The sequence below is a fragment of the Lissotriton vulgaris genome, chromosome 7, assembly GCF_964263255.1.
Source record: "Lissotriton vulgaris chromosome 7, aLisVul1.2, whole genome shotgun sequence".
NCBI lineage: Eukaryota > Metazoa > Chordata > Amphibia > Caudata > Salamandridae > Lissotriton > Lissotriton vulgaris.
In genome coordinates, this window is record NC_141695.1 from 1,306,835,425 (window position 1) to 1,306,849,346 (window position 13,922).

The 13,922-nt window shown below is 43.3% G+C and overlaps 1 protein-coding gene across 1 annotated transcript in view; it reads left to right on the forward strand.

Moving 5' to 3' along the window:
• PFAS (phosphoribosylformylglycinamidine synthase) overlaps window positions 1-13,922 on the forward strand; it is a 371,702-nt gene that overhangs the window by 40,376 nt on the left and 317,404 nt on the right. Inside the window, exon 2 of the mRNA XM_086931905.1 lies at window positions 5,153-5,303. Within this exon, the coding sequence (XP_086788031.1) occupies window positions 5,165-5,303 (139 nt within the window). The 5' untranslated portion in view covers window positions 5,153-5,164. The remainder of the gene's footprint in view (window positions 1-5,152; window positions 5,304-13,922) is intronic.

Sequence of the window (13,922 nt, forward strand, 5' to 3'; positions counted from 1 at the left end):
ATTACATTTGCGCAGACATAGTTTTACTTATAGAAGCATGCAGCGCACAAACGAAAATATGTGGCAATGTCATCACCTAGTGTATTGATTTGTATTGATTATATTTAATATTTGTTTCCACTACACTTCAGAATTGTCTAAAAATGTGCTTCATCTGTGCTTTCATAAGGAGGGATAAACTCAAGCTGGATGGACTAAAACAAATAAAACAGAAAATTAAAAGTATTCTCGGGGTTTTTGATCGTTATTTGGAGAGACACTGTCACCACGTTCAGAAAAAAGGCGGGTCTATCACCCTCACATTCACTCTTAATTGCTCATGTTTATAGAATTAGTATATTGCATCCCCTCTAATAGTAGAACCACAAAGGCAATTATAATTTGGCATAGAACTATTTATTAAAATTAATCGATCTTTTATAAAAAAGCAAATATATATGCTTGAACGGTATGATCATAGACGTTCCACTTTTTAATACAGTGCCTAGTGCTCGTCAATTTCAAAATCACAAATGCACACAATTTTTAATGCAATTAAAAAATAAACAACATATAACAAGAATACAAAAATATTTAAACATTTTGTTTTTAAAAAAAAAAACCTTGTTTGGGTTGTGAAAGCTAGCAAAAAAAACCAAAGCAAATGCGAGTTACAAACCACCAAGCAATTGGTAAACAATGGGTGGAATGCAGTCCCAGGAAAACTTTCTGAATGTCCCCAAGATGTGTTTAACAAACAAGCCAGCTGCACTGTCTGGTAGGCTTTGATTTAAAAAGGGCTTTATAACACAGCCAACGTAAGCCAAGTCGTAGCGCTTTTTAGGTCTCGTTTATTCCATCCCGTAGGGATGGTAGGCGAGATGTATAGTAAGGGTTTCGAAAAGTCTACCCACTGCGGATCGCGTACAGTTCATGGGAGCCAGGCGAGTGCACAGGAATTCGGTCCCCTACCCCTCCCACAAAGCAAGACAAGACAAGAACATCAAAGCGACGGCGGCCGCTCTGATTCCAATTGCCACCAGCCACTTCACGCGCTCCGCAGGTCATAAACAGGACCATCTGCTCGTGCCCAGCTTGTACACCATATAGTTTTATCAGTAAAACTGCATGTCATAGGAAAATGTGCGTCCTTTTCAATGTCCGCATGCTACTACTTCATGATTTATGTATTAATTAAAAGTGATGGGTTTAAAGCATGATTTGAGAAACATGCCTGCTCACGCCCTATGAAAATGCTGTTAATGAACTAAGAGACAAGTCGGGGTCATGTGTATGGTATATGTAGCTAGATTTGTATTATATATGGAACAAAGGTTAAGTCTAATAAATAAAACGAGTTTTTAGGTCACGCCTATCGGCAGCGTGTGTGCGCTGCTCGCTCTGCGAGGCATGCAGTAGTCGAATATGCCTTGGAAGCCTCACCTTCTCTCCGTCCATATTTTTGATTAGCTGGTGTCATTGTCCTTGGTAAATGCTGGTTTCCGATTGATAATAAGGCTTGTTAGTTTCTCCTTGTTACCGCCCTGTCGCCATTTGTTATATCCCATGAGGACTGGATCTTTTACATGTGGCGTTACACGGTCTCCTTCATTAGTAGGGTTGGCACTATTTAAAAAAAATAAATTGCAGCACGGTCCGCTTTCACTTTAGCGGCTGCGCTTGTTTATTTAATTGTTTTGCCGTGCAGTCTGAAAGGGAGTGTTTCTGCTAACTATTCTAGCAAGCATTTGCAATGCATTAGGTCTGGCATTTACAAGAGTTTCAGCTATTGACATTGCAAATAACAATGCCTTTTATTTTTGTTTGCGGTTTTAAAACCTAAATAAAGGGCATTGTTATTTACAATGCCAATAGCTTAACCCCTTAAGTGCTGCGCACGTTCACCGGCCGACGGCACCACTACCTCCGTAGTGCTGCCGTTGAACGTTCGAACTGCACCTGCGCAATGGAACGTCCAGCACTGGAGCTGGATGTTCCATAGCAGCTATGAGGTTAAACTAGCGTAAATGCGAGACCTATTGCATTGCAATTGCTTGTTTGTAAAGCAGTCATGCTGAACTTGCATAATTGAAGGTGCTCCTTGTATGTGAAAATGGCAGCTTAGTGAATTAAAATATTTGCCCAGGATCACATCATTTGGAACCAGTTAGTGGGTCAAGAGCATTTCAGTTAGGTCGAGCAGATTATGTAAGTCACTGGATCTGCAGGTCTAGTTACATTTTAAGATTTTTCGAAGTCTGTGCTGGTTATGGGAGATCTAGTACAGATGGGGATCATGATGGGTCTGGGTACTTATAGTGACAGGGGTCTCTGGTGCTAATGGTGACTGGAGGTACACAGAGTGATGGTGACTGGGGGTATTGCAGCTGATATTGACTGGGAAGCACAGAGAGTGATGGTGATCGAAGACACTACAGATAATGGTGAGTGGGATAATTGGAGCTTAAGGTGACTGGAGGCAGTGCTACTGATGGAGATTGACTGAGAGGCGCAGAGAGTGATGGTGACTGGGGCACAGATCTGATGTTGACTGGAGGCCGTGCAGATGATGTGACTGTGGACAGTGGAATTGATGACTGGAGGCAGGGCTACTGATGTTGAATGGGATAGCGGTACTGGTGTTGCATGTGGACACTAGTAGTGATAGAGACTATAGAATAGTGCCATTGTAACTGGGGCATCTATGAGAATTATTGGGGCAGTGGTATAGAATGTGACTATATGCACTGACCAAGATGATGACTGGGAAGAGGGGTACTGATAGTGACTATTGGCACTTCTACTGTGGATGACTAGTGACATTGGCAATGAGGTAACTAGAGGCGCTGATGATGGTGACATGCCACTGACGGTGACTGGGGTTAATAATGATGGTATTGGAGCACTATTACTGATGTTGACTGGTTTCCCTGATAGTGAGTAGAGGATGTGACACCCGTTGAAATAGTGTCTGGGGACCATTGTGCTGATGATGACAGTGGTAATAATGGCTACTGAGGCAGGCATGGCAATGGCGACTGGAGGTAATAGTACTGATAGTGACACTGGTCGTGGTGGTGACTGGAAACACTGACATTAATGGTGACTTAGGGTAGAGGTACCACTGAGCACCGTGGACTGTGATATTGATGAAGACTACAGTGAAAAGTGTGGGTATTCATATAATAATGACACCGGTAGTTATTATGAATGGGGATTCTGGCACTGCAAGTTGCTGAAGGTTCTGGGTAACTGCCTATTAAAAGCTTTCGATCACATATATCAGTTGGTGACACACTTGCAGTTCTTCTTTGTTATCATCAAGCTTCAAGAGCACGCCATCAGTTACAGCCAATTCCAACTTCCAAACAGATTTTACATTTGCAGATTAACCAATTGCACACACTTGTATTTCTTTCGGACAGCAGACGCCCTGGCTAGAAGGCTTGTTCATTGTTTAGCTGTCTGGCTGTCCTTGGAATTCACGGCACTGTGGAGTCCCTCACATCCTCTTCAGCGGAGGCGTCTTAACTTTTGGAATTAAAAAGTAGGGGAACGGTTTTGTCAAATTAAAAAAGTATGGGCACGTTGTGCCCCTCAAATCCTGCCCACTTTAATCGCTGCTTTGAGGCAACGTGTATGAATTGATTATAGCTACAGCCGAGGTGGGGGAGGAACTTTTATTTCTGCTTCACGAGACTGTAAAAAGATGGTATTGCTTTTAAGGGCCTCACATAAGAACATGTAAGTGGAATGTTAATCCTAACTATTGATTTTCTTGCACCACATCAGGTGCGTTATCCCACTAAGCTCAATATTTGGAGCCATGCACACGTGTGCGACCTCAGACATGCATATGTTGCAGCGTCCTGATGGACAGTCTGAAAAAATGCATTTAGTAAACAACGGGGCATGAAATCCTTTTTTGACCCCGAATTTCAGGTTCCAATGATTCACTTTAGTTCGTCCTCTACTTGTGCTTTACTTCAGGTCTGGAATAGCTTAGCGGATATTTAGTTTGGATCAATAAGAAGCAGTTTTTTGATTTGGCTTGCCAGTGAAAAGGGTTGCAACAGTTATATTGGTCATTGCTATCTGGATTGTTCTTGAGGGGGACCTGTGCAGGGGGATCTGCTAGCCTAGATTGGAAAGGGGATCAGTACTAGAGTGAGAGCTGAAAGAATCTATCGCAAATGTAATACTAGCCCCATATTGCACAGAGTAAGCAAACTGAGCTGGCGAGTCTTAACTTCTCTCTCCCCGCCATCCTTACACCCCGACATAGTATTTTAAGCTCATCAGCTCAGTTTACCAATTCGTAGTTTTTACTCGCAGGTTTTAAGAGAATCGCACGAAAAAGTGGTTGAAAAAATGGCGGTCTACCTACTATACATCTACCCAAACACTCTAGAGTATCTCACTTCCTCGAGAAGCTACACTAGCTTCCAGTGCGCAAGCACATAATGTTTAAAACCCTGACACTGACTCACCAAGCCCTCCACAACAAGGGTCTCTCATATTTGAATCGAGGATCAAGGAATGCAGACCAGGGAGGTTGCTGCACTCTAGTAATGCTGGATTGTTTACAGTCCTCCATTTTAAAAAGCAAAGGAGAGTGGGTTCTTCCTTCATAGAAACGGCAGGATGCAAATGGAACCAAATACCGGGCCATCTGAGATCCTACACTGAGGAAGCAATCTTCACAAAAGCACTGAAAAGTTCCTGTTCAAACTCTAGGGTTGCATGATCCTTGTTGATTCTGCCATCCAGCACCTGTTTCTGATGCCTAGCGCTGGAACACTTCTTGAGTAGCCGAACTATATATAAAAAACATTAATTCATTCAAATAGACAGAACTTCAAAGCAATATCTCTCTTTAGCAGAAAATCTTGTTTGGTCTTACAAGAAAATTGTATGCCGGTCTCTTAGCCTTTCCAGTCTGCTTCCCCCAGCTTTTATACATTTCCCCTGTCTCAATATAGCCATACCGGCTCCTTAAGAGATTCAGAGTGGACTTTTGGCCAGAAATGGTTATATCTGAGTGTTTGCGTGCACAGCCCTGCACTTTTGTGATTCCTAATTGTTGGGATTTTTAAAAGTGGTATGTACAATTGTGTCTTCATGGTATGTATAGTTGTTTTCATGCATCATTTGTATTTTTGTTCTCCACCAGGCCTGTCCCAAAATGACTGTGCATCGCTTTTTCCAAAGTGCTTCCAGTGGTGTGGACACGAGTCACGGGAGCATCCTTAGAGGTGCTGGTAGCAGTTCAAAAAATGTCCTGAGCGTGGAGAAGGAGCTGTGTTTTAATGTTAACTGGACAGGTATGTGCCCCAGTTCTGATTTAAACCACATCTGTTTAATTCCTCACAATGGGATATATCCTTAAACTGTCTTGACTCCACCTTGAATGGAAGGCTGAAATTAAAATGATGTATCCTCCATAGTAGGTCCCTTGTTTGTGTGGTTGAAATATCCACCTTCAAATACAATCTAGACAGACATATTTTTGGGCAAGCCTGCTGCAAAAATGGAAAAGCTGGAGGGTTATGGTTCATTTGGTGATTTCAGTTCACACATTTGGTTGAACCAGTCAGTCCTTTCTATCTTATTGTCATTGAGGTATAATCAAATTTTAATATGCTCTGAAAGATTCACTTATTTTTAAAGTTAAAATATTACTTTAGTTTTATTTATGCAATCCATGGCAATAAAAACATCAAAAAAACGAATAAAAACATAACCATCACTACCCCCTTTAAAAAAATAATAATAATCTTATACTGCTCAGAATTTTCCGATTTTAGAACACAAATGAAAATCATTCAAATCAATCACATAGACAAAAACTTCCTCCACTCTACATATCCAGATGTAATAAGTCTCTTCTTGTTTTGTGTAAACCTTCATAGAATATGAACACATGCATCAGTGACTGAACTGGCCCATGACACAAAGAGCATGTTAAATGAGTTCCCAATTGCTTTTTCTCATTCTTTGTTTGTAATCTTTTATTTTCATTTTTTTAAACATACAAAGTATTTGCTTATTGTGCCATAATTATACCATTCCGGTACCCTTTCAGCTCAAATGAGTTCAGTAATGTGCACCACACGAGTCAGAAAAAGGTGCAAAACCACAAGTCTGCAACCTTAAAGATTGCCAATCGTATGATTTGTGCAGTGTATGCACAAATGTAGCAATGCCAGCTTAATACCAAGATATCTTTAGGGTGTAAGGCATGGGGCATGAGGTCACCATATGCATACTAGTAATCGTTGAAAGTGAACATTGCTTCCAGTGTGAGGGGGCGAAATCTTAGTGCACCATCTCATGGTTGTCTTTAGCTTGCTCAGAAGGAGTGCCAGTGCAAGCAGTTTCCGCGATGCCTTTGGGATGTCCCAGACACATCCCAAAATTGCCACCAGGGGTAAAATGGAGAGTGAATCACAGTAATCTCACGACTTGTGTCCCATATCGGTGTCCAGTAGTTAAACCACATCATATGGCTTAGGTCAGCATTGGGTGTATTACATCTCCAGCAGTTCGGGTTATCTAGGAGGCCATAGCATTGCCAGGCTTCATGGGCTGTAATTTGCTCTGTGTAGGAGTTTTAACTGGATTAGTTTAGGTAGTCTTCCCCCAAACATTTTGCCTACTCACATCTCTTGCTGAAATTCAGTTTTGTTGGCTTTAGGACTGTGTGCACTTAACCACTGCTAACCAGTGCTAAACTGCTTGTGCTCGCTCCTTAAAGCATGGTAACATAGGCCTAAACCTGGATGGCACATTTCATTTACTTATGAGTCCCTAGTAAAGTTGTAGAACAGGTACCTAGAACCTGTAAAGTAAATACTACTTGTTGACCTAAAGCACTCTATGTACCTCCCCCCTTAACAAGCCCTTTAAAACAGTTCAGCCCTTCTACTGCAGTTGTGTATAGTTTTAAACTGCCAATCCGACTTGGCAAAATAAACCTTTTGCCATGCCCAAACCTCCTTATTTAATACATGTCACCCCTAGGGTAGGCCCTAAACAGCTCCTAGTTGAGCTCCTCCTGTAAAGGAAGGCCAGCTCTCCCTTGCCCGAGCTTGTGACTTCGCCTTTAGTCTTCATGATGAGGTCATCATGGTTCAAAGTACTTTGACTTAGTTATAGATCCTGGAGATCGAGTGAGTTTTATCAGGGTTAGTGATGATGAACGTGAGCAGCAACCGCTCAGGGGGTGCCCTCTGTAATATAGGACACAGCTCTTTCATTGAGCCCCGTAAGCCACTATAAACGAGTGAGTCCATCAAGGTATTATGCAGAATTCCTTAGTGGTAACCCTAATGATATGTCAAGAACTGGAAACACAGAACGAGTCTCCCCACAATCTTGAATTGCTCTTCATGATACTTTGACATGCACAATACTCTGATGTGACTGGGAGTTGCGGGTGACGAATAAGAGGTACATGTGGTGAGCGATTGCCAAGATGGCCATCAGCATTGTCAGTCTATTCTAGACTTATCTTGTGCACTCAGTGTATATCTCCCTAGTGGAACGCTGCACCTGCTCTAGTCTATTCTCAACTCAGTGGGAACTGACCAGGTTTTACATTCAGCAACCAGCCTTCCTTCCCTTATTATACATTTGCAGCTTTCCGAGGATGATGACTTTATCATATGATCATACTGTGTGTGGCAGACAGATTTCTGATAAATGGCCCCATGTCTCTTACTGGGTCATGGTGTGCTGCCAAGATGCAGTGCTTGAGGAGAATCACTCCACACTGTCTGATAGCTACTGTGGCTACCTTACAGAATAGCTCCCACTGCTGTTGTCTGTGGTACTTAAATCTGTATTCAACACCTACATCTCGATGCAATAAGATGCACACCCTTTATGAGTAACTTTGTCCTTGAGCAGTGTTTAAACACCACCTTGTGTGTAATGCCTTCTTTTGGTTAAGTCTCTTGCTTAAAGCATATCACCATCACTCGCCCTGACAGCATTGCCTTGTCATTAGACAGAAAATATGTTTAAAGTGGGCATTGTGGCCTGCAACGCTTTGGAGGGCATTGTGAAGCATTGTCCAGGCCACTCAAGTCTATCATGGAAACGATTATCACATTATTGCATTGGCAGTGCAGTATTTTTCTTTCTTGAGTTTTATTTTTAACAACTTTTTCTAATGATTTTTGGAGGATGCCTTCCAAAATGTGCCCCCCACTACCCCCAACCTGTCCTCCCTACTCCTATTTGTAGTTGCTTGTTATGGCCTATATGCTTTAGTATTTTCCGAATACTATTCTATTCCTCCCCGTGCTCTGAGATTTAGCTGGTTGCTGAGGCCCTCTTATGCACTTGTGTTACAAAAAACCCCAAAAACTAGATCTTGTGAGGAACATACCTATAACTCTGCCTCCCACTAATGTACTACTCATTATTTGACACATGAAGACATCACTGATTACCTCACCTGTGACTATTGATCACACCACTGTTTGGGGCGGTAGGGGCAACATAACGACAGAGAGTAGGGTGTGAAGTATGGGAGTGGGTGCTGAACATTGGGCTTTGCCAATGATCAAGCCAGCAACCAGATCACGGTAAGGGGCAATGACTGGGGTTTAAAGTCTTGCCTTATGGCATGAGGGAGGAGACAGTCTGTGGGGTAGTGTCAGCATGCCCCCATTGAGAGTGCTAAGCACAGGCCTTCACCAAGAGCCTACTCAGTTTGACCAAAGGGTGTGCTCATTGGGCTCTTGAGATAGTGGTCTTAAGATTATAACCGGACATGAGGCTGAGACATTCACCCAGTGGCCACTGGGCATAGCTTAAGGCCAGGTTCATTGTTCCTTATGAGTATGATGACTAGTCCAGGGCCTAACTGCAGCGGAAGGTCGACGGCTAGAGGCTGTTTTCATAGCCCTCTTGGACCCATTCTCCCTCCTGTTGTATACCATTCCTTTCTCCCACAGAACCTGCTCAGTTCACTCAAAAGTTGAGCTTCATTGTGCTATAATGGAGTTTTATGTGGTATGAATGAGGTCAGTTATGGAATCATCTGTGATAAAAGTGTATGAGATTGTGAATAATGCTTAGAGAAGGTGAGCTATGGTATCATAGCTAACAATAAATGGGAGCTCAAAGGATATTAATAAAATCCTTTTTCAGGGTGGCTCTCTAGTGACAGAGTTACTTCAGTGTTAGTATGAAGAGTGAACGAGGACAGGAATACGTTTTTATTGTTGTTGGACCTAGATTACCCAAGCCTACATATGGTAGCTTGGCACAGTAGTGGTCTACAGCTAACTCAAGGCGTTGGCTAAGTACTTACAAGTCTCACCCACAGTAACACAGTGATGAACCACTAAAATAAAGACACAACACCTCTGTTTGGAAAAATACCGTTACCTTTTATAAAAATAATATGGCTCTTTGGATTTTAAATCATACAGGTTACAACATCAATTTCTTTTAGGAGTAAACATTACACTTTTACTAGGGAAATTACTTTTCACTCTTCCAGCTCTGGAAAAAGGGCAGTAAATCACATACTATTGTCAAGGATTCAGTAATACATAAAGATAACTCTTTGGATAATTAAGTGAATCTCCTTAGTTTCACACTATGCAGGGTTACTTTACATTAATGCACAATGACACCAATACTTTAATAATAAAACCTGCCAATTCACTGGTTATGCTAACACATTCAGGGTTATGCTCTCTAACCCCTTATCTTCTATGGCACAGAATGAATTCCAAGGGAATTAAAATGGTCAAGGCACCTTGGTTGTTTATAGAACTGTTATGGTAACTGTTAACTTTTACCCCTTAGCGCCCAGCACTTCCTTTCCACACCCCCACTCTCCTTACTGTCTTGGTGGCAGATATGCCACAGTCCACAGGCCTTCAGATGGCACCTGCCTCTTGGGCTTCCCCGACCAGCTGCTTTCCTGTTGCTGGCGTGGGGGGAAACCTTGCCGACTTCCTCAGCCCAAGCGCGCTCCCACCTGTCAGCGCTGGGCTAGGGGGCCTCGTTTCAGGCTCAGCGCGATGATTCCCCGCTGCTGTGTGTCGCTAGGGGCTGGCTGGGCAATCTTCTGCTTTGGCGCTAGTTTCTCCCGATAGTGCTCGTGAGTGGGGGGATTACCGCCGCTGACGCGGCGCTCAGGGGAATCTTCCGGCGCCACCTCAGGCAACCCGATGGACGCGCTGATCTCTTGAGCATGCGCGTCGCTCCTCGACGGCTCCGCCTCTCGAGTCGCGCTGCTCCTCGGCGCCTGCGCGTTCCTCGCCGGACCTCGCCTCACCGGGAACGCTGCCCCCCTGGGCCTGCTCGACCCTAGGCCCCTCCTGCTTTAACTAGCGGTCGCGCTACTGTCATGCGTGGAAGCGTTTCCAGGCTTCCACTGACGCGTCCGGTGCCCCCGGGGTCCCGCAGACAGTTCACACAGCGCCGCTCTCCACACGCTGTCACTTCCCTCACTTGGCTCCAGGGAAGGTATCCTCCTGATCGGGCACTCGCGCCTCCGGTTGCCACAGGTTCCACAGTCCCCCAACCTCACCAAGGCGCTTCAAGGGGTCCACAACTGATTCGACACCCTGGTAGGTGCAGCGCTGGGCAGGGGATGTGGGAATAAGTTTCAGAAGGAAGGTCCTGTCAGTTTTTACGGGAATGCTGATTAAGAAGGGTCTTCCTTCTCACGTAGCTCGATTTCTTTATCAATAGTTGTTGTCTTGAGAGAGGGATCGGTCAAAGGCTGAAGGGGGAACAATCCTCTGAAGTAACTGTCAGCCTCAGTGACAAACTAGCTGCTCTCAGTGTGTCCACCTCCTCTCACCACTGCCTCACTCCTCTACTCTGGGGTCAGCACAAAATGGCTGCTGGTCACTGGCCTTATATAGGGTGGCCTGAGACCTGCAGAAGTCTCTAGTTAATTCCAGAAAGTTCCCCAATGTTATCCTATGGACCTGTCCTCCAGCAGTGTCCGTTATGGCAGTTGGTGGACACCATTTTAGGTCTCTGGAGATCCCTAGATTTTCAAGGGGGTGACTAGGCCTCACAAGTATGAGGGAAGAATGGCGTCATCGCCAAGAAACACCTAGCCCCCTGACAGCATTAAAAATTCCTGATGGACACATGTAAAAATAAAAAATAGAAACTCTGGGAGGCTAAGGGGGACAAAAATAAATCATGATGGTTAGAGTCTTCCCAGAAGCAGACAGGTCTAACAATTGTGGTTTCTGTAAAATGGTTTAGTTGTTAGTCAAAGCTTTTAATTAAAAAAAAAAAATACAATCCAGAAATGAAAGTTATTCTTTTGTTAGTATATGTACCCACTGCCTTGGTGAACCGGGTTGCATGCTTTGTTTCAGCGAAACATTTTTACATTTTCATTTAGTGTTCTTCTCTTTTTCTTGAGCTTTTTTGAATTATAGGAGAGGTGCCATTGAGCATGTGCATGTTGTCTATATATTAGTAATGATCTTGAATACGGTCATGATTGATGTAAATAAATATCACTCTTTGCTTAAAAGTGGTAGTTTTGGCAAGAATCCCACAATGAGAGTGGATTAAAGTTCCTATGCTGCCTTATCCATAAGTGAGCATGCTTTGGGCCTGTCCACTTGGGCAAATCTCACTCCAACTTGTTTGATAGGCCAGAACGATATCATAAACAGAAAAGGCAGTTCACCCACCATGCCTTTGGACTGGCTATGGGAGAGAGTAGAGGGAGGGTGTTAAGACCCACCCTGTTCTTCCATTGGGCCGGAAGGTGACTGATCATATTCCTTTGCCATGCTGAGGGGCTCGTGGATTTTAGTGACCCATCCCCAGTGTTTCGGTACCACAGCCTTGCCTATGGGCTGCAAAGAGATATAGTAAGTAAACGATTTGTAGAGCGCGTAAATGCCTGAAGGCTTCTTGGTGCTAGCAATAGACCAGCAAGTCCTGTAGCAGACCTAATGTGAGGGAGAGCATGAAGATCCCAGATTTTTGCTGTTTGCTGAATAGTAGTAGGTCGGAATGAGCTCCATTATCAAGGTCATATATTTAGTATTGGCGTTCTGCTACTACACCTCGCCCCCCCTCTTTTCATCCTCCTGGGGTCCAAAGACTGGAGCGGGTATACCCACAGCATGGCCAAGCGCCAGGGTGGGTTTGTTAAAACACCCCTTACCCGTGAACTGAGGTTTGTGTCTCCTCAAGAGGGCTTGTTTAGCCCCCTTCCACCCCCACCTTTTCCAAGGTTCAGGAACGCATACCAGGGCAGCTAACAGCCCCCCTTCTATATAGCAAAAGAATACTCCGGTGACTACATTATTCTGGTACTCTTTTAGAGGAGTGTGTGCTCTGTCGTCATTTCACCATGGTATTTACCATGTCACGTAGCCTGCAATGGCAGTCTACATGCAATTTGTCTGGGGTCCTTCATGGTGTCATAAGATATGCTACAGCCCTTAGGGATCCTCTGTGGTACCTGTGCCCTAGATTCCAGTGTGCCATTTACTAGGGACTTATAGAAGTGCCACAGTGTATGCCAATTGTATCACAATTGTGTGTTTTACCTTGTTTTAGGGAAAGAGGTTTTGCACTGGGGCCTGGTTAGCAGGCTTCCAGTTGCACATTCAATCGAAAACATCAGTATTGATTAGCAAAAAGGTGGTGTGACTATGACAAAAAGGGGCACTTTCCTACATATTCACTGTGTCGTGCCCCTTCGATTATTCCTTTGGTCTCCATTTAATTCTTGTTTATCTAATGAAGAAGACCTCCCCATATGAGAAATAAATGACCCATAATCGTGCAGATCCCCCTCAATTACCTATTCTTTCCTTTAACCCTGCTATCTTCCTCTGTGGTAGCAAAATAACCCCGAATAGTCAATTTTTTAAAGTGTGAAAATCACCCTCTTTGCGTGCACTTTGTGATTGAATTGTACATCTATTGGGGGGTCTGACGTAGCATCTACTAAGGGAGTTTTGTAGGTAATCGTTCAATTACGAGCTCATTTGTTAATATATCCATTGTTAAACACTGGAAAATGCAATTGTATCAGTTTCAGGCTAGTCGAGGAGAGTGCCTTAGTCAGATAACAAATGAATTAGTAAGTAAGAAACCCCCTCTAATTTGTGACAAAGCCAACATCTCAACGTTACAATCTGCACTGGGGCTTCTTTCAGTGAGGGTGGGGTTGATCTTACAGTGAAATGCAACATCCCAACCACACAACTATGCTACATGCTCAGTTCAATTGAAAGGAAGGGGTGGGCCCTTAGGGGACGGAGGGTAGGTAGGGCCACAATAATAATGTAAAACAAGGGGATTGTACCTATGCCTCCGGGATGTATTACTAAATCACTCAGTAAGACAATAGATAAAGCTAAATGAATTTGTTTTACCAAGACAATTTATTTTGTCAGTATCTTTAGAATCAGTTTTTTAGATGATTATTTTTTAGGCAAGAGAATCTACATTATCAACTCAACCTCTAGCGACTGAATTTTCACAAAAGACTAATGTACACTTAACATACAAAAAACATTGAATAATCATCAATAGACCTTAACAAAAAAGGACTAATGTACATGTGACATACAAAGAACATTAAATCAACATATATCATTTCATTCCAATTATCAAAAAACAGTTAATCATGGACAGAAAGAATTTGCCAATATTCAATATGCATTCAGTTTCCACAATGTGGTGCACTATTTCTTTTTAGAACCACATGAGTCAAAGTTTAAACATTCCTTTTAAACTTGAATATTCATATTAAATGTATTAACAAGAATTTTATGCGAACTAGTGCCGTAGCCGACTCGTTTCGAGTCCTGTAAAGAAAGTCACGGGGCTCTCATCAGGGCAGCATTAAATGGATTCCACAGGGCTCTCATCAGTTCAGCATATTCTTCTGTCCATCAGCGGGACTTCCCAGGCTTAAG